General features: G+C 38.8%; 1 protein-coding gene across 1 annotated transcript in view; it reads right to left on the bottom strand.

Moving 5' to 3' along the window:
• Positions 1-26,031, bottom strand: part of LOC149021890 (ARM repeat superfamily protein) — a gene marked incomplete at its 3' end in the record, with an annotated part of 80,710 nt that overhangs the window by 9,024 nt on the left and 45,655 nt on the right. The window contains 11 exon segments of the mRNA XM_089150062.1: positions 3,014-3,143; positions 6,488-6,567; positions 6,657-6,786; positions 9,918-10,039; positions 11,653-11,742; positions 12,466-12,525; positions 18,908-18,982; positions 19,072-19,164; positions 19,311-19,376; positions 22,394-22,483; positions 23,022-23,198. Coding sequence (XP_089006188.1) covers positions 3,014-3,143; positions 6,488-6,567; positions 6,657-6,786; positions 9,918-10,039; positions 11,653-11,742; positions 12,466-12,525; positions 18,908-18,982; positions 19,072-19,164; positions 19,311-19,376; positions 22,394-22,483; positions 23,022-23,198 — 1,113 coding nt within the window.

Raw genomic sequence — 26,031 nt, 5'->3', positions numbered from 1 at the left:
AAGCACATGCATTTATGCAGACGATTTCAAGAGGATAGATCCTAACCTCTACAAAAGATACATGGCTTTCACCCACTCATGAAAGATGAATGTTTCCAAGCCGGGGAGAATTGATGTTAGCATCAAAAGGGCACGCAACAAGAGCCACAAGAGGGCCTAGCATGCGCAACCTCTAAGGGGTATTTTTGTCTATTTCTTTTATTTTGTTATGTTATTAGTTGGATTCTTAATTAATTACAGAATTCCTAACTAATCTGCTTAATTAATTACAGAATTCCTAACTAATCTTTTATTTTCAGTTGTAGTTGTCTAGTCTGATTGCAAGTCCAAAATCAATCAAATTTGGGTCTCCCAGGCAGTCTTATTTGGAATCTTTGTAAAGGCAATAAATTCACATGCTCACAGCTGTAACAATCTGTTTTGATCAATAAAAGAATGAAGAATTTACAGCCAAGGAGGTATTGAGTAGGGTCCTCTTCGGTTGTCAAAAGAAGCTCTGTTGAAGCCTGCAATCTGCCCTGTTCACTCCAGCAATTAATTCCAGCCCCCCTTCCACATCAAGAACTTGCATATCTGTGAGTTCAAAACCCCTCCCCAACCCCAGCCTTAATCCCTTTTCCTTCTCCTCATCTCCCTCTACTCTGCGGCAGCTATTTTCTGCAGTTTCAGACCAATAAACTATCAAGAATGTTGCTGTCCCTATTTCCAGTCAAAGAATTCAACCTAATTCAGCCTTTTAGACCACGTAAACATTTTGACCAACAGTACCAGCCCCTCTCTCCCCTTCAAAACCCAAGAAACAGCATCCCCAAGTTGCAAATCTAGAAAGAAAAACAAAAGAAAGAAAGAAAAAAAGCGAAAAGAAAAGAAGGAAAAAGGGGAGCAAGAAACCTCTCCACCCTTGCCACAAGCTTCCCATAGCCCCATTCCCTCAATTTTGAACCCTATTCCAGTCCCATTCGAATTTGTTGAAACCGTAACTTGTTCCTTCTCAACCCATCTAGGCTTTTGTTGACCCAAACTTCCCCCAAACCTTAGACAACCAAAACCAGCCTAAATAGAGATTGCCAAGACCCACAAAGCCTTCCCATTCCACTCCCAAAACCATGCAAGTATTATCAAGAATGAAGGTAATATAGCATAACAAATCCCATCCTCCTTGGTTACATCAATTCCCTAGGGCCTGGGGTTGACTCCCCAACCCCTAGGACCCATATAACTCAAACCAGGGGTATTTTGAAAATTCCTAATCTCGAGGAGTCTAGGTCTAGGTCCCATTGAGTCCAGCGTGGTGTCTGGACCCTAGATCTATTTTTGTTTTCTTATTTGAGTCCATATTTTGCAAGTTCCTAAAGAGTCTTTGTCTAGGTGTGACTTCCAGTTGTGTTGGGGATCCCTTAATTTGAGTCCACTTCTATTCTACTTTTATATAGGACTCCATATCTACTCTTAAAAACCTAGTTGGATCTCTTTAGAATGAGATATGATGAGTCCTTGCTTATGCTGGAAGTTGTTAGTCAAGTCAGAGTCTTAATTAGATGTAGCAAGTTAGTTTGGGGTCAGTTAGACTTCTTAAGTCCTAATTTATTTCTTATTTTGAGGCTACGCCTATAAATAAAGCCTCCTAACTCTGTAATTGACAAGTTGAATTGAATAAAATTGGAGTTTGGAGGAAATCCAAGTCGTGGTCTTCTTGGGAGAGCCATGACAGCATTATAAGGTCTTCTTCAATTTCCAATATTATTCTCCAAGCTCCAACAGCAGTTCAACAACTACAGCAGCCTCTCCCACATTCCCAACTAAGTACAGCCCCTTCCCCTCTGCATTCCTTCCGCTTCTCCCTCTTCCCATAACCCATGCAAACTTTCCCCGCCCTTCACCTGTATTGCAGACCTCCCCAGCCCCCTTCTAAACCCTGTGACACTCTTAGGACCCTCCCCCTTCAACCATAGTTCATCCCCTGCCTTCCCCCAACCCTAAACCCCAAGTACAGCCCATCCCTCTTCTCCTCTCTCCCTCCTTCCTTCTTCTCTAAACTGCGGCAGCTTAGGAAGCCCACAAAACCTAATTGCAGAATTTTTCCTAACCCTAGAACACCTATAACTCCCAAACCTCAACTCTAATTGGCCCATCCTTTTATAATAAGCATCCCCACTCATTCTCTTGCACTCGATCCCAACCCCAACCCAATCCAAGAATCCCAAACCGCTTGGGACTCTTCGAACATATCCTAAACCAGCTAGGACTGACCTAAACACTTCCGAACTAACCTGAAATTATAAATTGGAAACAACAGCCCCTCCTCAAGCTCAACCGAAACCCCATACGGCATTCTACAAGCCCCAACTCTTAAAACCCAACCTGAAACTCTAAGACAGCAGCAGCCCAACCTTGGAACCACCCCTTGCAACTTGCAAGCCCTAAAACCCCTTGGACCTAAGCCAAAACACACTCCTAGACAAGATTTACAGCAAGGATATAAACTTCTACACCTAATTCTCTTTGGGTCAAAGCCTGGCCAAACACTTCTAGGGTATTGTTTAGTTACTTGAAACCCTAATTCCTCCAAGACATCTCCTACAAGACACCTGGTTCTCTGAGAGAAGGTCCTGGAGTCAGCCAAATTCTATGGCATAATCCTATTATTCAAACCCTAGAAGTTGGTTTCCATCAAAAAGTAATCACAGTGGAGCGCTTATCTAGCCTTAGGAAATTCCATTTGATCTGTTAGAGGTGACTTGAGCTGTTTTATGTGGTTATAGTTGGCAGTGGTGCCAAAAATCTCTGTTGTGGCATTGCAATTAGGACTACCCCAAATTCTTAAGCTGTAAGTTCTTTAAAGGGATTTACAGAGCACAATATAAAGGAATTTAAGTGCACTGTCACCAATGATCAAGAAGAGAAAATGATACAGTGATAAATAACAACATATTGAGAAGCAAGAAGCATATATCAAGGCCTCAAGGGTGCTTTGAAGTAACGAGAAAGAAACTCAAGAACTAGAACATCATACCACAAGTGCCTCGATTCTAGCTTGAATAACAGTTGAAGGAGCATATCGTGCTGCATATCCGTACATCAAAGCTAAAGCAGCATGAATGTCATCAGCATCTTCCACTTTCTCAGAGAAAAAGGACAACAACCTGCAAACATGTGTTTCTCAACTGTTAAGAATGACTAGGACTGAGCAAAATGAGAAAGTGTAAGGGTATATCCAGGAAATGAAATATATGCAGAAGCAGAAGCAAGCTGCCCACAAAGGCAGGATGGCTTGAAATTATATGACTCCAGACTATCCATACATAATTCAGTATGATTGCTTTAGCACTGTACAACCCCATCTGCCAGGGACCTGTCTGTAAGATCTCAACCATCAGAAATGTTTAAAGTAAAGTTATTAATATTTTAATTTATTTGAACAAGCAGCTAAATCCTCCCTTTTTATCACCGATGGACCAAGTCTCTTATCATGAACAAAGAAGAATACAAGCTATGCCAGAACAAAGATACAGAGAAGAGACTAAAAGATAAAGAAAATACATTCAGAGTCCTTTCTTGCTGATTCCAAGCCTACTGTTCTCTTCTCCCTGCTTTCTCCCTTCCCTACTGATTTTCTATCTTTTGTTTTCAATTCGCTAGCTTATTGATAGAAATCCAAGAGAACGGCAGAACTGATTAACTAATCCTAAGTCAGAGTCTCCTATCTGGCACGAAACTAGCTCTTTCCAAGAAAATATAAAACAAGGTTATGAAGGCGAACAAAGGCTACAATGTGAAACCAATTACACAAGCAAGACATCCAGTGCGACTGCCTAGATAATTAAGGTCCCTAGGTGACTAGGTCAACCAAAGTACGTGGATGTCAAGGCCTTGACAACTATAAATACATACTTTCCAATGTGACACACCTCAGAATCAAGATATCAACAAAATGAATGAACAAAAAGAAAATATGAGGTATGGTCAACATCGTGATGGATGGGACTTACAGGCAGTCCATAGGGTAACTCTTAGCTCTCCTTTCAGGAACTCTGATGATTCAATGAAAATACATATACATAGTTTCTGATGCAGCACCTCAGGACAAAGTGAATGACAAAAAGAAAAGAAAAGTATGGTGATGATCACTATGGTGGGATTTACTGGGTGTATATATGGTAACTCTTGGCATTCCCTTCACGAACACAACTACACATGCTACCTCTGATAATTTACTGGATTCATTATGAATTATGAGGTAGGTACAACTGTACAACTTGTGAAGTCTCAAAAAGATCTCAGAAAAACATCTCAGTTTCAACAGCAACAAAACAAGAGAACAATGTAATTTGGCAGAACGTTACAACCAAGAGGATTTTGTGAGCACGTGAACCCCCCAACCCACAAAATAAAAAATATAAAATAATAAGGTAACTACTACCCTTCAGAGCTATTGCACCTATACTGATAGAACCCTGCACTTCCTATGATTACTGTTACCCCTGTCATGCCTAATGGTGTAAAGTTTTTGTTAGGTGTTGATGTAAAAAGTCCATAATAGCCTCAATCAAATTACTAAAATTGAACTACCCATGTTGCCTTTGTTGGGTATTTAATTAATCAAAGGAGATGGACCTACCTCCAACCCTTAATATATTTCATCTTCCTCCAGCTTCCCATTCCAAGATACATGGCTTGGGAATAAGCCTTCTTATGTAATACATCAGCAATTTAGGCCAAGGGTAAAATAGTGATACCATACTATCAAGGCAAGTTTGAGCATTTTGAAAAGTGCACAGATGCCATGTCCGCAGTTAACAAACACTCATTAAAGGCTTCGATTCATAATTTTAGAAAGGGCAGGAGCCTGAACAGTAATTCCGCAACAGTTCAGGGTGTAATAGTAATTTCCCGAAAAGAGAAAGGAAAAAAAAAGACTATGACCACCTATTTGCTTCTTCTATTGATAAAGAATTTCCAACAGGCTTGGAACAAATGAACAAAATGGTTCGTTGGTCAACAAGAAATTTTAGAGGATATTGCTGATCAACAACAAGATCTGGAGATTGACTTTGCAGCTAACATATTTTTCACCAAAAGTAATTTTTTTGGGGAAAACATTTACCAGCAACACTTGGTTATTGTTGTTGCTCAGGTGTTTATAGGTTATACATTGTTGTCTGATCCTTGTTACTTGGTGGAATAAAAGATTAGCTTCTCTTTTCAAATAGTTCTTAGATTTTTTTTTTATTCCATTGCAACTACAAAATAAGTTACTTGAAAAAAAAATCAAAATAGGGTTAATACTTAATCTTTGGAGTCATGCAAATACATGTTGGACACTGCTGGAAGGACCACAGCCTCTGAGCTCATTTTTTCTCTAGGTTCTAATATTCAAATTACTTCAGTCATCATAAATAGTTCCTAAGAATAGGTGAAATATCTGGATTACTGAAAATTCTTTAAGATTATTGAAAGCATATTTCTTGCATTTCAAATTGAAAATGACGAATCATGCATCACTCCATAAGAGTTTTGGTATTATTGTATTGTTATTTCTAAAAAATTATAAAGTTATTTTTATTTAATGAAGAAAAATAATACGGGATTTAGCCATTTAGGAGGGAAATTACAAGCAGTACCTAGGCGTTAATCTACCAAGTAGTAGAGAAAAGAAGTGTTTCAAGTAATTATGTGGACTTAATTAAAGATAATATGATAGTGCAGTGAAGAGCTACTTTAAGTCCAACTCTTACATGGATAATGAAATACTCCAAAAAGGAAAGGAACCCTCACTGTTGGCGGAACACTAACAGGTGGCAGCAAGGGCTGTTCTCCAATCAGAAACTGATGATTCAGTGTCTAATCTTAAACAGAAAATGAATGACAGTTACTCATTACTTGACATTTTTTAATAACATTTTGTTTCAGTTTATTAACTATGTTATCAATCTGTTGGACAAATTAGACAGTTCAGAGCCTAAAAAATATGGCTGACCCAATAATTCTTACTGAATCTTTGCAATTGAAAATAACTCTACTGATGAATCCATCTGGCAAACCAATTGAACTAACCAGGTACTGGGTCCTACTAGCATCTCACCATCTTTAAAAAATAAATAAATTCACCTGTAATGGGATATCTTGTAACGGTATTGTGGAGAATTTGAGATGTGAGATGGATGAAAGATCTCTTTGTCCTCAGCTTAAACCATTCATAGACTCTGGGCCATGTCTTTAACCCAAGTAGTTGTGAAATTATTTCCTATATCATACTCTATTTTATCCAAAGTTTACCAAATTGTCTTCATCAATGATTTTCTTCCAATGGGCCATGTGCAGAACAAAGTTTTAGAAAGAAGGAAAAAAATTGATGTGCTCAGAAATTAGAACCAAAGGAATGAACAAGGGACACATGAAGGATTTAAGACATATTCACAAGATGATCAGAGAAATAGTTGTACCAAACATTACGAAAATTAATTTCCATCATATATATGATTGTAACCTTTGAAGGAAATTTTGTCCAACATTGTCAAGAATGTCTTTCAGTTTTCCCAATACAGTATCCAAGTGTGACGCAGCAACCTGAAAGAGAATTCAATATTTCAAATAAAAAAATGGCTAGCTCCCTAAAAAGGAGTAAACAACCTCAATAAAGTCAAACAGTAACATACCAATCCCATGCCTTTTGCTAAACCAAGTCTATTTGTAGGCACTGCAATATTTGCTTGCTTGTACATCCAGTTAATTTTGTCACAAACATAAGCTCTATCATCAACTTTCTGAAGAAGCATACCTAGACATCTACAAAAAAAAATATGAACTTATGAACTTATGAACTTAAACATGCCGTGAATTGTTCCAATTCTTATAGAAGCTTTACTATGGCTGTAAACCGGTTCATAGTTAATAGCCCATTGAACTTTGACTACCCAGGAAACCTAGACAAGGGGATGACAGTGGATTCTCTGACAAACTTCAGTGGATGAAACCATTTGGCAAACTTATGTATCTTACAATCACACGGACTGATATCTCATTTGTTTTTGGCTCACTAGACAATCCAGGGAGAATCCTAAGCAGGCCCACTAGGAGGCAGTGTCATATCCTGAAGTATCCCAAATGTGCTCCAGCTTTAGAATTCTTTATTATCCTTGATCATTACAATGATATTGCTGGTGACTCTAATGCTTCGTGCATTTGTTGTGGTGGTCATAGGTCCTCTACTGGGTACAGTACATTTTGGCAACTCGCGGCTTGGATTCGATAAGAAGTGCAGGGATCATCTTCAATTTAGATTCTCTAGGTCTTGTTCTTCATATATTATTTTCCCCCTTTTGCAAGCCCCAATTCTCTTCCTCTCAAAAATGAGTTCTAGACACCCCAAAAAAAAAAAAGTTGATTTTTATTCATCAGAATCCTGTAACATCAATAGAACAATATTCCCTTGAAACTTGCGAAATATCCACTGAAATTTCCCATTTTCGGAACCTCGAAATGAAAAACTAGGGGATAGGAAAAAATCCAAAGTTTCGATCAAAACCTAGTTCAACCCAGCTAGACCAGCTAGTTCATGAGAAAAAATTCCCAAATTTTGTGAGAAACATGGGATATTTCGTGGAAACCTGGGATTTTTCCTGCAAGTTTCGTAGCTTTCCCATATTTTCAATTTTTTTGTTTCTTTTATGTTTCCCCAAATACACCCTCCATCAGGAATTCCCTATCCAAATCATGGTGGGAGATCTCACGAGATATCTTGATTTTTTCATAAACCGAGACGAGATCAAGATCTGCGAAATGGGATATCTCGCTCGAGATCTCGCCATATCTTGCTGGAACTCTCAATTTTTGCCCCTTTTTTGCGGATTTCATCCAAATTATCACTTGCAACTACTCTTGGCACATCTACAACATCAAAGGAAGCTCAATCATCCTCTACTTGTCTTCTGAAATTATGCGTTAATAACTTATATAGAACTTCTAATGGTTGTATACTTTTATCATTCTATTCTCGAAAGTCAAGATTATAATACTCATATGGATGGAATCTTGATGACATTAAAGTTATTTGATGTATTTGATACACTTGATTTTCATTTATATGCCTTAATGGTTTTATATTACATGTTATACAACCTTGCATTCTCTAATCCTACAGCATTTTGGTTTCACACTATGGGTAGACTTAGAAATCATTCTTAGGGCTTTTTTCTCACAAATCCAAAGCCACTAGTGACTAGTGTATTCAAAAGGCCTTAAATAGGCTAAATACCAAGTTTTAGCCCAACTGGGACCCTAAAACCCACCAAGATGGGCTACCGAGTTGACGCCCAAAAAATGGCATATCTCGACCGAGATCTCACCGAGATGGTCAAGATCTGGATTTTTCATAGTAGCGAGATCTCGCTCGAAAGCAAGATCTTTCGTGATCCCTTAGACTGGTTATCTTAGGCATGTTGACGACCAGACTTATAAAGTTACAGTTGTCAATTACCTTGACAACCATAGGCATAAAATGTCATGGGATGTCTATGTTCGTTGGTTAAAGGAGAGGATGTTATAGGCATAGTACTACTTGGCTCACAGGATAGATCCACCGAGGCACTCCTCTTGGCACTGAGTTGTACTTTCCTTTTATTGTTAGTTACTTTGTATTTGATGTTTTGAAGTTAGAAATTATATATTGAATGTTATGTACTTAAGTAGATAAGTTTATAGTGTACTTCTCGAACAACTCTACATTGATGTTATGTACATTAAATGACATATCTACATTGATTTTTTTAGCAAAATACAGCCAATGTGTTAGTTATACTCTAATTAGCTTAAATGCAGAGTCCCACCCTAAAATACCCCCTAAAACCTGTCAATACTTCTTTGTCAAAACTTGAAAAAAAAAAGTCCTAAGTTTCCTCAAAATTTTCCAGTTTCCCACCGGTTTCCCACCTGGTTTCCCATTTTCACCTAGTCGAAACTTAAGTTTCCCTTGAATTTTTTTCTATGAGTAACATCTATTGAAAAGTTCAGGGCTACTTCAAACCTTAGTGATTATATGTGGTGGATTGCATAGAAGTCACAGCATCAAAGTGACCCAAGGCGTTTGTACCCCAAAAAAAAGAGAGTTGATTTTAGACTTGTTTGAATTTTGAACTTTGGTCATTAATTTATGAGTATATGATATGTACAATAGGTCTCTTATGGTTTCACATCAGCACAGACTTTTCCAGTTGGATAGAAGTGGAACTCACATTTACACTAATTTTTCCATGAATCTGAGATCACCAGGTGCTTAGAAGGGTAGAAATATGTCGGACAGCAAGTTTTAACTCATATGACCTCTAATAGCCCAAGTTTGGGAACAAATTCCACCAAATCAGAGAGATCTCTTTGAGATATCGAACTAACTCTCTTTTTGAGTTGGCAAGTTGGGCCTCAAGATCAAGATCTTGATCCTTTCTTCCCTCATTTTTTTTTTGGGGGTGGTGGTGTGTAATTGGTTGTTGATGGTGGATGCACTGTGTGCAAGATGGCACCAGCCAGGGAACCAAACCACCTGGACACCTGGGTGACACCATGATAATTACAATGGGGTAATTATATTGTAACTAAACCCTGCATATCAGTAACAAATTGTGATGCAACCATTAGGCTTTAGTATTCATTGAACGTAAGACAGGTTTTCCTCACTCTTATTTCTCACTATCAGTGGTTATATTTTTCTTATCTTTGTTGCAATATCCAACGCTCAAGCTGCCATATAGGTCATCCAATCCAGATGTCAAAATACCCAAGATATATTTCATCAATCAACAAAAAACACAAATCTTAAAGACTAGAAGCATTTAGAATAAAAAGTTGAGTTAATTCATAATGGCTCACAAAGTGATGAAAAATTCAATCAGGAAAAAAGTGTAAAGGCACTGGCCAAGTGGTACCTATGAAGTAGTGCTGAATGCTCATCATCTGAAATATAAAGTTCATATTGTTCTGCAAAAGCATTCCCTAAAGAAATCACCCACTCAGTATCCTTGATGACATCCAAAGTTTCTGCAAGAAACTGTCGTCAAAATAGATTAGAACCAAATATTAATGGCTCAAAAGAAGATAATTCTACCTGCACTGCAAGGTCTCTCTACTTAATACATTTTCCAATCAGGCTCCCGAGTAACACAAAAGAACATTAGAAAGATAGAACTAAGTACAGCATCAAGCAGTGACAACAAGCAGCCAGACACAAACTGGCTTAAGGTGTTAATGCATCCAGAGAAGATATTTTTGGACAAGCTAAGGATTAAGCAACTGAAACAAGATAACATATCATGTCCATCTCTGAAACCTCTTGTTTTCAGGCAAACAATGGCTAGAACTTGTGCAAACCTGAAAACTGGTTTAAAAAACTGGACGTGTCATAAATCATGTTCGGAAATTTTCAACTGATTGCAGTCAGTGGAATTGGAAAAATCAGAGATTGGCTATGATGTACAATTGTGTAGGGACTGGAAAGGAGAGACAACCTCTTTTAAAAATAACAGACTGGCCTAGGCTGGAGAAAGGCAAGTGCTTCTGATCTTGTAGCAGGTAGCTCTGGATAGTTTCCTATTTCTATTCCATATCCTTTTACCCTTCATGTTTAATATTTTCAAAACAAAAACAAGAATGCTTGGCACAGTAGTCATGTTTAGTGTCACTGAGTGGGCATTTTCCATTAAATGACAGGTGTAAACGCCAATTGAACTCCCCCGAAAGTTGAACTGTTTAAAGGGCAACCCAGGCTCAATCAGGTGGGCATTATTTATCCATTATTTTATCATTTTCATTTTATCTTATTTTTTTCAATTTTTCTGGGTGAATTTCAGTCTTTGAGGCAGTCAGAGACTAATGTTTTATCTTCTAATAAATCTATTTCAGTTGTTGCTCGAAAAAAAAATCAATATCTTCCATAGAAACATTTAATTCAACAAGCCAGTCCGACCCAATTGTTTAAAAGTTCAGGCTCTACCCATTGGAGAAAATTCAGGACGCAGTATGCAACATGGAAGAACCATTGCTAAAAATCTGAAGAAAAACCGGCCATGTAAGGAGCATGCAAACTCAACAACAAACCAAACTACAACCATGGCCAACCACAGCATTTCCTAGAAAGAAGTTCCCTAGGACAGCCAATATTTAAGTCAGAGAAATAAAAAGGCAAGCCAAAAAAAGAATCCAGCCATTTGGGATCTTAGGGGGATCATAAACTATGCACCTTACCCCTGCTTTCACAGAGCGTTTCCAGACTCAAACACAAAGCCAGTTGGTCATAATGGAGCAACCACACCATTGCGCCAAGGCTGGTTCCCAAGACAGGGAATGTGGTGTGAAAAATAATATGTAATAACTAATAAAATTGCTTCAATAAAAATATTCTAACAGAAACAAAATCAGTTTCCGTCAATCAAATTATTCATAAACCAAGGAAAATCATAAATTAAAAGGTACATAACCCAGTAGATCATGCCCACCCCCTATAAAGACGAAGAACATGAGCCAAAAATATAACACAGCAATGTATAGAATTACTTCATAGAAAATATCTAACATTATTAGAACCAGTTCTCATCAGTCAAAGTATCCATAACCGAAAGAACAATGAATTAGGTGGTGTTAAATTCAGTAAGTAGTAGATCTTACATGTATGATCATGTTGTCCCAAGTTTCTTGACATGAAGGATCCTGCCTTAGGTCTTCAGCATCACTGACATATGCCTTCATTTTGGGAATCTAGAACTTACCAAAAAAAGCACCAATAATATTTCCAAAATGTAGATAGATTAAATATGTGACACAATCATGAAAGAAAAAAAAGAAATTAAAAATCAGGTATGACTGTACTGGATTCCAGAACTATATTTTCCATGGTAACATCTCAATGTCTTACCTACTGATTGTAAACTATAAATAACGCACCAGGGGCTGTAGATAAAGCATAATTCTATGAGAAACAATTACACACCACAAATGGTTGTGTTTACCGTTGATTACACCTATGGAGATATCTATTAAATTTGCAATAATCAAGCTGCGATTGTATAGCTAGTAATCCTATTTTCCACGAGATAACTAACAACACTAAGGTTGACTATCACTTGACGAGCTCGCTATTCTCCAGCTTCAGGTTCACGGGGACTCGAAACACGAGAGAAGAGTTTGCCCAGATGGTGCTACGGAGTTTGGGTTCATAGGTGTCTTCTAGCTTTTTTTTGGTGGGAAACTATAATGCATGTTAGCAGATGGGGAATGGCATGATAGACATCTATTCAGGTTTGTTGCACTTTAATGGATCTGAGCTGTGCCCTGTTATATGTGCATTTACATCAAATCTGTGAATAAACCTCCCCGCTATCTATTTCCAAAGAAAAAACTTTCACCACAAGGACCATCCCACAAGAAGCCACAAAATCATCCAATAAGATGCTGGGAATTTTCTTACATCAAGACACATACCTCATCTTGCCAAAATAAAGCAATATTTGTTGGAAACAGAGGTGCCAAGTAACACAATACCTGAAAGAGAACAAAAGAATCAAGAAAAAATTTGTCAGTTCAATCTGAATGATGACCATGGAGGAATCAGTAACAATAATACAAATTATTGATATTTTATTAGTGCAAAACCACCGCCAAATACAATAAACTGGCTTTATGTAACTTTGTTCTATTCAAGAAGACATGCACAAAATATAAAGAATAGAAGCACTCAAATGCTTCTTCTTCTTTTATTTCCAAGATAGGTCCAAAAAATATTGTAACAATAAATGGAGGCTACATCATCAAATAGAGTCCTTATTTAAGTGGGATTCATATTAAACAAAGGATGTATATAGAAGCCATTCTCCTAGGCATGGTGTGAGATCTCGTGAGATGTCTCGGTTTTTTAATAAACCAAGAAGAGATAGAGATCGAATTCTATGAAATAGGATATGTCGCCATATCTCGCTATACCTTGCCATATCTCACCTCATATCTCACCATATCTCACTGAAACTCCCAATTTTCACCCCATTTTTTGCAGATTTCAACTAGATTTTCAGTTGCAACTACTCTTAGCACATCTACAACATCAAAGGAAGATCAATCATTCTCTGCTTTTCTTATGAACTTATGTGTTAATGACTTATATAGAACTTCTAGTGGTTGTATAATTTTATCATTTTATTTTTGAAAGTCGAGATTGTAAACTCATATGGATGGAATTTAGATGACATTTAAGTTATTTGATGTATTTGATACACTTGTTTTTCATTTATATGCCTTAAAGGTTCTATATTATTTGTTGTATAACCTTGCATTCCCTAATCCTACAGCATTTCGGTTTCACACTATGGGTAGACTTAGAAATCATACTTAGGGTTGTTTTCTCACAAATCCAAGGCCACCAATGTGTTCAAAAGACCTTAAATAGGCTAAATACCAAGTTTCAACCCAACTGGGACCCTAAACGCACCGAGATGTGCCATCGAGTTGACACAAAAAAATGGCAATATCCCAACCAAGAGCTCGCCATCTCAGTCGAGAACTCGGTTTTTCAAGGTGGTGAGATCTCGCTCTTGAGAGCGAGATCTTCTACCATGCTCCTAGGCCCCTAATTAAGAAGGGTTAGGAGAACACAAACAACAAGGGGATTCCCTCCCAACCAGTATCCCAAATAGGGAAAAATATGCCCAATTACAATCTGTAATAAGATGTTCATCCACATCCTTTTTGATTAGGTCATCGAGGCTCCTTAGGGAACTGTAAAGAATCCCACCACACTTGCAACTGTCTTTGTTGAACCCTTGTCATGTATTATGTAGGCTGGTTCTGTTCTCTACGCATGCCTAAACTCCTATCTTGTTAGCAAAGTTGCCTCATGCAATATTCCCCTCTTTGTAGCCTGACACTTCCAAGGCCCTTGGCCAGACCCATTAAGAATTTCTGCTAGTTTAGAATCAGATCTGATGGAAACCTCCAAATTCCCTTCTTGAGTACAAATTTGGATCCCTCTTAAGGATGGCTTGTAACTCCACTGCCAAGACAGAACGATCTTTTCCTCTACCAGCATGTGCCATGAGTGCACTGCCTGAATTATTCCTTAAAACTCCCCAATAAGTAGTTGTTGAATACATTAAAGCTCCACCACAGTGTAAAAGATCATGTCAACAGGTGGCCTAAACCAGGAACGGGCCTTAGGAATCCTATGTTTCCAAGCAACTAAAAATTCCACTTCTCAGCTATATAAATAGCTTAGGCAGTCTGCCAACTAGAAATGCATAGAACTTCACATTTTACCTACACGTCATACAGCATGGCTGCTGTTAACTGATCTTTAGTACTGATTTTATCCCTAAAGACTAGAAATTTTCACTCTGTCAAAAGTACTGAATAATTACACAAAATGCCAACTTTGCAATTAACCCAATTTTCTCCTTTTCCTCAACATGGTTCCTCATCCAAACAGTAGCTTCATTCACCTTTGTCAGTGCCTTTCTTTCATTTTTTAACATTTTAAACATACCTCTCCCCACCACATACCTAAAATGACAATGAAAGAAAAGATGGTGTCTGCTTTCAATATCCACTCAGCAAAAGCAACAATTTGGATGCACCGGGAAATTTCTTTTCCTCAAATTATCTCTAGTTGCAAGGCATCTCCAAGCTCAGTGTCTACAAATATTATCTGCAAACCAGACCGCCTTCCACCAATCAACTTACAGTGCTTTCTGATGAGAAACACCCCAAGCTGATTTTGTGATGAACATTCATATGGCATTCCCCTTCCAAACCACCATCTCTGCCTTAGTAGTATCAATCCTTTTCCCCAAGTGGAAGGTCTCTCCAAAGTCCAAACAGCTCTCAGATTCGCTGATCTAGCATTGCAGCTTCCCATCTGCCATCAATGAGAAATTTCTCCAGCATCTCCATTGGTAGAGATCTCACATCCAGCCTAATTGTGTTCCCATATCTTTTAATCAAAACACCTTTAGGGTGCCAATTATCCATCCACCTTCAAAGTGCCATTACCATCGCCACTTACACACTGCATTAGTGGTTCTGCCTTATCCCTATACTTCAGAATCTTTCTCTGAACCCAAGAGCAGTTAAACATGGTTTGACTGTCCACATGGAATCTTAATCAAAATATCTAGGATATGCTAAATGTGTTGGGGATACGGATGCACAACCACCAAAGAAGAAGAACACAGGCAAGATACATACGAACAATTTAGTGTGGTTCGGCAAAACCCTACTTACGACTACCAAAGAGAAAAGAAGTTCCACTATTTCCAAAAAACCTCACACCTCACAAAGTGCTACCCCTTCGCTTGCCTCCAATCCCTATCCTTGGAATGGGTTCCCTAATCCCCTACAGGGATTTATTCACATAGGGTATCCCACATAACTATTTATAGGGAAACCTAAAACCCTAACCCCATATAATTACAATCTTAACCCAGTGCAAGTAATTGATCCAAAACCCAAATCCAATTACAAATACAACCCAACTATAATTATATGGACTCGCAGAATACAAGACACCCAAACCCAACAAAATGAACCCAAATGCTCTCTCTCTTGGAGGAATTCCACCATAACTGTCTTAAAATACCTATCTTGTGGAAGTTTTTAATGAGCCAAATCCTTACACAACCCTCCTTTGGCTCATGCAATGCATCCCATAATAGAAAATGCATCTTCCTTTCTAAAGAGAGTGTCGTCCATATGAAGTTTGAGAAGATGGACCCCAACTTCTTAATCACATTTCCAGGCAGCCCAAAAATTCCAGACCAATAAACATAGCACCCTTGCAGCACTGAGGACAGCAGCTGCAACCTCCCTACGTATGAAAGAAATCTGGCTTTCCACCCCTTTAGGCAACTTAGTTTTAGAAAAAAACCGTTAATTCCAAAAGTTGTGGTTTGCTATTCTAGGTAAGGCCCCCTATAGTAATATAGTACTTAGCCCTATTGAGACACAGAACAGAGTAGGAAGCAAACTCATATAAGGCCCCCATACAATCCATGATCAAGTTGTTAGTCACTACGACAAAGATCATCCAGTAATCTGCCAACATTAAATGTGATGTACCCACTGAATTGCGTCTGGGCAACAACTTTATTTGGCCATTCACCTCCAAACATCTCATTATGCCGTAGAAAACCTCCATGGCTCCATTGCCAAAGTAAATAGATATGGTACGAGTGGATCCCTTTGTCTAATACTGCTACCTCCGGCAAAATAACCTGCTGGACTGCCATTTATAAGGACGGTGAACATAGAAGAGGCAATGCAAGCTTTCACCCATCCTGAAAACTTATTAGAAACTTGCATCTGCTGTAATACTTCAAGCAGTTCCATCCTGCTAAGTGAATCATAAGCCTTGAGCAAATCTACCGAAGACACTGCTAAGGGGGAAACTGCCTTCTGTTTTATCCTTCTAACAAATCATTGCATCCTAGAATATTTGTCTACTACCAATCTCCCTCTGATGAAAGCAAACTAATTCTTGATTAAATGCCACTAAACACCTATGCCATCTTATTGGCAAGGATCTCAGTGATAGTCTTGTATAACTGATTACACAAAGCAATAGGCCTGTATGCTGCAAATGTTCCCACCTCTCCCCTTTTTGGGACGAATGTAACAAAAGTTGCATTAATGGAACTAGGCATAACTGATCGCTCAAAAAACCACAAGACTGCTCCTATAAGCTCCTTCCCACCAAGTCCCATGAATGCTTGTAGACTTTAGCCCCAAATCCATCAAGGCCAGGACATTTTCAGTCTTTCATTTCAAACACCATTTTTTTTTTGTCTCCTCTGAAATAGGTTCTTCTACTAAATCTATTCTTCCAACAACAACCCCCCTTAAGTGATACAATTGGTGAACAACTCCTTGCATCCAAAAAGCTTGCTGAAGACCTCGATGGCCTCCTTTTGTATCTCCTTTGGATCCTCAACTGTACCAGGTTTTTTATTTCCCGGAAGTGATTTCTATTCTGCCTACCATTAATTGATTTGTGGAAAAAAGCATTATTACCATCTCCAAGCTATAAGTACCACACTGGATTTTTCCCAAAGGAACTTTCCCCCACCAGCAATGCTGCCCAGAACTCGCTATTTTCTTCTCTTTCTCTACTTAAGAGGCTGTCATCAAGAGAATAACTAATCAGGCCTTGAATTTGTTCAGCTCCTTTCTGGCTTCCTTAATTGCCAAGTAAACATCCGAAATTCATTCTTGTTCCACTCTCGCAGCTCCTTTTTAACATTTTGCAACTGGGCAGCGAGCCCCAAGAGAGGATTCAGCCTCTTATTAAACAGTTTACTCCATCCTCTTTCAACCACCTCTTGGCATCCAGCTTTGGCTGTCTAAGCTAGGAAAAACTCGAAAGGTTTATGGCCAGATATATGCTCTTCAAATATCTTCAAAACAATCAGATTATGATCAGAAAATCGAGGTCCAAGAAACTCAGCTTCAGACACCAAAGTTTACCAAACCACTCATTATTCACAAAGACCCATTCCAGCTTAGAGCAAATCCCACCACCTCATTTTAATTATTAGACAAGTGAATAATTCCTCTCTCCATTTCAGGTCTGATAATCGTGCACCAAAAGTACGCACATTGAACTCTTCTACTGCAGGTGGCCACCAAAAATCACCCCCTCTTTTCTCACTGTGGTGTGGAACATCATCATAATCCCCCATTATTTCCCAAGTTTCATTTGTAGCCCCCATCACTCCCTGCACTTCCCTCCACACATTCTGTCTTCCCTCCATGGAATTTACTCCACAGACTATAGAGCAAATAAGCTCAATTGAAGTCCCTACCACTCTTACCAGTAAGTGGTCAGTTGTGAACTTTTGCTGTATTCCATCCACATTCAAGTAAACCAGGTCCCATCGATACAGATTCCAACTGGCACTTCCTTAGTCCCAGTGCGGATGAACTTCCAACCTGGTTTCACTCTCTCAAACGCTTCTACTGCATTATCAATTTTTTTTTTAAGCCACTGGACCAGCGAGCTTAATCTTCTTCTCAATCAGCATTCTCATAATGTGATTTTGTATCTCGAGGGCATTTAAGCTCCTCACCTTCAAGCATACACAAACATATAAAAGGTTTGGCAGTTATCCTGGTGGCTTGTTGCCATCAATCTCCTTTCCACCATTAGTTCCATATTTTATGACAGGAGGAATTAGATCTCGTGGTTCATTCATATCAACTCCCTTCTTTCTCAGATGCTGGGCATTTTTCTTTTCCTTTAACAAACTAGCATTATTTCCATGGACCCCACCCACATTGACAATACAGGCTGCAATTGCCACAAGATGTGACTCCTTTCCAACCTGGTTTTCTTCTGCATCTCCCCATTCTGCCAAAGCCATCCCTTCAGAGTCCTTCGCTGACTCAACTTTCTGCGATAGCATTCTTCCCAGCCAAGGTACATTCGTTTAAATAAATAGCATTATCCTCATGGTCCCATCCACGTTGGCAATACAGCCTGAACTTGCCACAAGAGGGGAGACCTTTCCAATCTGCACTTCTTCTCCATCTCCCCCTTCCACCAAAACCTCCCTTTGACAGGCTTCTCCAAGTCATCAACAGCGTTATTAATAAATAAAATTTAAAAAATATAAAAAGGACACTGACAATAGCTATGTTGGTCCTATCAGAAAAAGATAGAATTTATGGCAATAGTAGTAAATTTGCCCAAGCTATAACAGAAAATATTGAACAGGGAATTTTGCCTGATTGAAACTCTAGCATGAAAAATATTGTCAACACCAGAACAAATATAAACCAAATGCATGACAGTCCAGTGAATTGACAATGTTACATAGTTTCATAATTTTGGCATGTGCATGATATAAAATAGATATAACAAAAAAGAACTAAAGATGGTGACCGTCAAAATCTGAGTTGGCAACTGCTCCCTTCCAAGTGGATCATGCAAAAGCACCACCAACCGCGCAAGGAGTTCCTGATATTACAAGGGCCACATATCTAAGTAGGAACTGAAACCCCAAGCAAAAAACAGGATACATCATATGAACCAACTGGTGCTCCTACCTCTGGGTTTGGAATGTCAGAACGAGCTCTGTATTCAGTCAACATCGAATTTGAAGATCTATGCCTGCATAGTTCTGATATGCATCTACAAACCTAAAATGGCAGCACTAGATTAGGAATAGGATAACTTAGACATGAGAATAGAAACAATTCAACAACTTTTTGGGTCAAATAGTTCATCTCTGAAACTACAGGTGACAACATAAAAGTATAGTAAATAAAATACAAGAGAATCTTACAATGGCTGCTGCAGTAGTATACCTCCGTGGGATAATCATCTTCAAAAGAAAAGGCCAGAGGATATACTGTAAAATTTTGGATTTCAAATATTAGCTTTTTCTCCAGTGAATAAAGAATAAATAACTAAAGAGAACGGAGACACAGGCAACCTAAAGAAGGAAAGAAAAACTAGCACAAAAAATCCAACTAGAGAAACCCACAACCATTAGGATTCAGGGCAAAGAAGATAAGGCCTGCATAACAGAAAGACGAAGACACCAAGAGACCACAATATGCCTGTTCCTTGGGCAATCAATGCAACAAGAGGAGACATAAGAAAGCTTGCTCTTCTAATTTAGAAGGAGATGGAGTAACAAATCTTCTGGAAGATCTGGAGGACGACGATTTCCTGAGGTTTCACTCCATAAAATATGGATGATGGCAGCATTGAAGGAGAAGGTGACGCCTTGGAAGCAGCTACAGACTCAAAGGTGGCAGGAGGTTGCAAAGTAGAAAAGTGGTTGCCACGTAGCCATCGTAGAACTTTTGACCAGCAGTAGGGACCAATGGTTGTCAGAGTGGCTTTGAGGGAAACCAGAAGCCAGCTTTTTCATTTAGTCCACGCCTCCTCTGACAGTGATTTCTTTGCCAACTGTAACTACCGGAAAGGATTGAGCTTGATAAGTGAGCCCAGAATGGGAGAAAGATTGAAAATGGATGATGGTTGGTGGCACTTGTGATGGAGGGATTCCAGAACCGAGGTTTTTAATCTTGTTCCATTTTGATGCATCAGTAACACTGAATAACCCAAATCCCATAATTTTGCCAAAATGTGGTACTTATTTGCCAAGTTTCAATGATTTCTTGGCTAAACTAAAGGCCTCATGGAAACCCACTTTAGGCTACATAAACAAATTTGAAGGATCATAGTGCAATGTAGTTATCCAAATTGGTATTTTGTTTTTGCACTTATAATTTGGCAATAGCCAATATATGGTTCAAGTTGATGCATAATAACCATAGTTTGAGGTCTCATGAGATCTCATAAACTTTTGTCCAAATCTTGTTGGAGCTGAAGGTGGTGGAGTAGGAGCTGGTGGTAGTGAAGATGGTATTGGTGAAGCTGCTTAGTGACTAGTGAGTTAGTGGCATAGTGCTCACTGACTAGTGAGTTAGCAGCATAATGCTTAATGTTTAGCACATAGGATCTCCAGTATCGACTCTCAAGAAGTAACAATTTGATGATTGGATTACCATTTGAACTGGGAATATTAGATATTTTTGGACCTTGAAGTTTGAGCGTTAATGTATGATTACATGATGTACTCATATAATTACACATGGTTCAAGTTTCCCCAAAACTTCAGTGAAATCTAGCCAAAATTTTGGTTCCAGAAAAAAATAAGATGAAACCTACTGACTGAAACTTCTATACCACATTTCAGTTCATCACGGTCGGAATAGACAATCTTGCCTGCATCTAACCAAAATGGACAACTCGATCCTTTTTATAAACAAAAGGGACTAGTTTCAACAAGATTTGCAGGTTTTGCAGGTCTCATTGCGACACTGCCCCTCTGGTTTAGAAAACTTCAGCCAATATTTGGATTTTTTGGCCTCTTGATTCTCATTTCCCTCTCATCACTACACTCCTTTGTCAACAAACGTCTTCCTTGCTAGTATTGAACACACCTTGAAGTCAGGAATTGCACATGCATCCCAAATTTTTTATTGATGGTTGATGACTTCAAACATGTTTGTTTGCCTTTCAAACTAATACATGTTTAGTTTAGGAGCTTTATTTATGATCTATGAAATATGGATATGTAATGTTAATTTTAATTTTGAAGTGGCAGTATATTTTTTATTTTCTGGTTTTAAAAATTAATTTCCATATTATGTATTTTGAAAACGAATAATATTTGTACATGATAGATGGATTTGAATCTAATATATGTGAGAAACCATCACTCAATCAACCCCGTGATACTGTTGAGTTTATTCCTATGTTGTTAGTTGTTTATTTATTTGAAAATTATTAAAAATTTACCGTAATTTCTTTAAAAATTGAATTACATACCAATCATTTCTGTTTTATACTTAAAATAGAGGAGTATTAGTACAAGGATGTTAGTAATTGTCGGTGTGTCTTATTATGATGATGTTTGCGCATTTTAATTAAATTTAGTTATTAATGTAATTAATAAATAATACATTAATGCTAAAAAAAAATTTAAAAAATACTTCCATTTCATTGTATGAAAGATTTAAAGTACAAATGTCTCTAAGCGGTAGAATGTGAATAAGTACTTTTCATTGGTTCTTTACCTCCCCCATTGTGTTATTTATGCTTCAAACAGCATGCATGCAAAAACCCAATTCAAATACCCATCAAAATATGGCTGAAAACAGGAATAAAAACATTGAAGATTCCTGGATAATATACCAGGCTTTGGCCGAGATGGCCAAAAATTTTCCACCATCTTGGTTTCGAGGCCGGCCAAAACCTGCCTCGAAACTGAGATATCGAGCCTTGGTATCAGGAGAGCAGGATCATGAGAGGGAAGAGGATGGTCTGGGTGGTGGCATCACAAAACCAGCCATGGGGGCCAGAGATCACTAGGGAAAGGTAGACATCAGGAAGGGCTACTTCATCAGATGACTAAGAAATTTACCAGTTGTCCAGGTTAATTGCCGCTGGATCAGTCTTTTCTAGTGAAGACAGAGAAGTACTAGGAAATCTAGGTTGTTGACAGCTGAGAAGCGATATTAGAGAGGGCTTACCTGATGGCTATGCTGTTGGATCTGCAATGGATCTGAACATTAGATTTTATTCTGACACTTATGCTGATTATGGACTACCATGGACAATTTATGTAAAGGTTACAAGTAAAGGCATGCCAACGTATTTGAAGCAAGTAAAGGAAAAGAGCTCATATGCACATCATTAACGTGCAAATTCAGCAGCAGAAATGGTGAAGGGGGAAGGCCTGTGCATTTATTGCTCCTACTAGGCTACTCAAGCAAGAAGGATTGGCGGTCACCATACATGCACACATAAGAATATAATCACTGCATTCAGAAAGTTCAGATACTGGTCTACCTCCATTTCAGGAATAGTAATAGTTATCAAAAGTAGACCCTTTTCACAAGTTTCCCTCAACTCCAGCGGACAAACAGCTCCAATTTTCACCTAAGGAGAAGACTAATTAGTATAAAATGGTTAGCTGAATATAGCAATGCGAGGTAGTCCTACCAATAAGACAAAGACTAGGCAAGCAATAATTTATTATATTTATATATGCCAAGCAGACCCAAAAAGAACTTTGAATAACTTTCTACAAGATCATGGTTATAGCAGACCTCGGCCAGGTACAGCTTACTCACCTTAGAAATAAATTGCAAAAATACAGGATCAAACAATAAAAGTTACAACAGTGCGGCATCAACTAGCTCACAACCAAAGCCAACCATCACACAAGTAAGAAAATAGGTTTCTTTAGCCAAAATATTTGTTTCTTCAGAAAAAACTCGGAAGCTAAAGACAACGAACCCATAGCCGCAATGCACTGACAACCAAAATCAAGGACCAGCCTCTACCAAAGAACCCCCACTGCCCTTGATCACCCAGTCATGTTGCTTCACCCGAAAACACAAAGAATGGCACACAGTTTTCCTATAACAAAGTCAGTCAAGTAAAATGGTGATAACATTTAAAGTCTGATGCAAACCTCCAGCCTTTTGTATTGGAACGGATAAAGGGCAGCAGTTGACCGCATGACTTCCTTGGAGCTCATGATATTATTCAGCTCCTGATCCGATATAGCACAGTGGCGCACAAGATATTCAACAAACAACTCACCAGGAGCACCGATCAGATAACAGTGAGAAGCCATAACCACAATCAACTAACAAAAAGAAGCATTATCACACAAAATTAGTAAGAAATATTGAAGGGGGAAAGAAGAGCCTTATATCACCATAATGAAATGGAAGCACAAAATATTACAGCTAGGAATATTATTTCATAACACCGAGATAGCAAGATACAACATGAAGCAACCCTAGAACATGACCAAACTGTGTCTCTGTAGACACTACTCTTCTACGTAATAACGGATTAGTTTTTACATTAACAATGATTTCGGGAAGGCCAGCAAAAGTAATATTGGACAGATCACCCCTCACAGATGGGGGTTAATGCAATTCCAAGCCAAGCCCCCCCCCCACCCCAACACACACACACACACACACACACACACAAAAAAGCAATAAAAACTGGGGAGAAGCCTCTGAAATCTGCTCCCCTAGGCTGCATTTGTTTGTTGGAATAAAGGTGGGGGTGGGAAAATTTTGAAAAATCAAAATTTTCCATTAAATCCCCAAAGTGTGGTTTGTTTGGTTGATGAGGGTGGGAAAGCTAGAAACAAGCTTTCTTAATTTAAGGAAGCTTGTCTAGTGAGGCGGCATGCTAACTTTCTCACCCCATGCCTTTTTAAAACCCCACAAAATATGTGAAATTTTGTGAAAAAGTGAGAAAAACCAAAAAGTGGGACCCACATTTAACACTTTTCTACAAAATCCCTTCATTTCCTTTCCTTCTCCCTCACCCCATTACACATGGGCCCATATGTTATTTTTTCCCACCCCACCTTTGCAAACAAATGCAGCCCTACACATTCTGGACCTTTGAAATTCATTTCTACACTACAATAGAAATGGAAATTGAAGACGGAAGCTCGAGACATGGGAATAATTTTATCCCAAAGAAAGAAAATCAAGTTGCAGAAAAAAGTTCTCCTCAACAGTGCTGCTGCTCCTTTTGATAAAGACGCCAAGAAACTACCTCAACTCCAGGAATACTGCCTTTAAATACCCTAAAACTAATCCCACACACAAATTGACACCAATGGACATACTTGCCATTCTTGGGAAAATAAAATAATAAAAGAAAACATAAAGCAACCAAAAAACTGGTCCCACAGTAGCATTAAAAATGGTCAGGACTGTGAGCCAGGTGGGACCCCTAAATCTGATTGACACCCTACTTCAAGCTGCTGGTTTGTTCCCTTGAGCCATTCTGATTTTCTAAGTTTCTATGGGTGTTCCAATGCTCTCATGATTTCAGACTCCATCTCCAAAGTTGAATAAAAAACCTGCCGAGAATTATTGTTGTCGTCTTCAAGCTCTAGCTCTGCATCAGTGGGGAAGACCCAAGAACAAGACATCAATAATCATCACACTAAAATCGTCACCCAGATGGCTAGAATAGTACCCTTACCTCAGCTCCTGGCAGCATCATGGTTCAACAGATAGGACTTGGGAACTAGACCACTCTCAGATGATATGGATCCGCATTGGCAGAGTTTGCATGATCCACAGACATGATGGAGACCCAAACCTGATCAACCTAACGTCTGATTCAAATAGCAGCAATCCTGAACTGGTGCAAGTTGTCATGGCATTCAATGTATGGGTAGCTCCAATTTGATGCCAAGACAGTAACCTCATGATGTTTTAAGGTCTCATAGCTTTCAATCCACCATGAAGCTAGACTATCACAATAAAGAGTCAATTTAAAAATGAAAAGATCCCAAAGGATGCCAAAATCTGACATCTACGGACTAACAAGCTCCAGAAGGCCTAGCGTCAGCATGTGACGTAGTAAAATCTGCTGATCAGTTCAAAGATCCAGCAAAACCACACATGCACCCCACCCCCAAAAAAGAAAAATCTAAGCAGCAATAAAGAATACCAACCACAAACCAAAATATCATAGCAGCAACATTGTAAGCCCCTCTCAAAGAATGCAAGTCAGTAAGTAGTGATCTTCACACAGAAGAAAGAAGTCCTACTCAAGTGTTCATTGGGTCTACCGAGGCCTTCCATTTTGATTCTCTTTGAACTGCTGCAGCCATGTTTGAGGCTTCTTATGAATGGCATAAAATTATGAAGCTCCAGCCTACTTCCCAGAGGGCCACCTCAACGAGGTTAATAATGGTGCCTCCACCCCCCCCCTCTTGGTTGATCAGTCACCCAATGGGTGTTCTTAAACCTGTTACTGCGAGAGCCATATACAGTTTGGGCCTATCTAAGCAGTCTATAGTTGCAGTCTTGCATCCATTTTCTCACACAAATTGCCCCCCCCCCGGAGCACTTCTTCCATCCTCCCACTTTCAGTTGTGTTGAATGCCTTGCCCTCAAAAATGCACCAAGGTAGGCGTGATAATGTGACTTGGACTACAATCTCCTCACCCTTTTCAGCTTCAAAGCTGAAGGGACTCCATTCAACCTTGAGGCTCCTTACCCCTTTGGCACAAGGTTGCCTGATTCAAACACAATAACCGCCCAGCACAACATTACTGTTTGGCAGATTGTCTAAATGCATACTTAGCACATCCATATTATTCACCAAACTTCAAATGTAACTTATGGTTTGAAGGGAGGGCTCAGCTATTTTGATGTAGCGAGTCTATGAATGAAAGTTCTGGCATGTCATTGATGATGAATTCTTGCTGAAAATGAAGGGTAAAAAGGAAGAATAGGAATTTTGGGGGAATTTAGGATTTATAATGGGAATTTGGGAAGTGACTTTCGACCAAAGAGTTTCACGAGGTAGATAGGATTATTCAATCCATGTATGCGGATTTCCTGCTGGCTGTTTAGGTCTAGACAGGATTTAGTGTTTCAAGAGAGGAATTTGAGATCGTTTTTGCTTGGATTTTGATGAATGATTGGAGC

Source organism: Hakea prostrata, chromosome 3 (assembly GCF_041222555.1).
Source record: "Hakea prostrata isolate BN-2017 chromosome 3, UWA_Hpros_2, whole genome shotgun sequence".
Lineage (NCBI taxonomy): Eukaryota > Viridiplantae > Streptophyta > Magnoliopsida > Proteales > Proteaceae > Hakea > Hakea prostrata.
The sequence above is the reverse complement of the archived record's forward strand: the minus strand, read 5'-3'. Positions and strand labels throughout refer to the sequence as shown.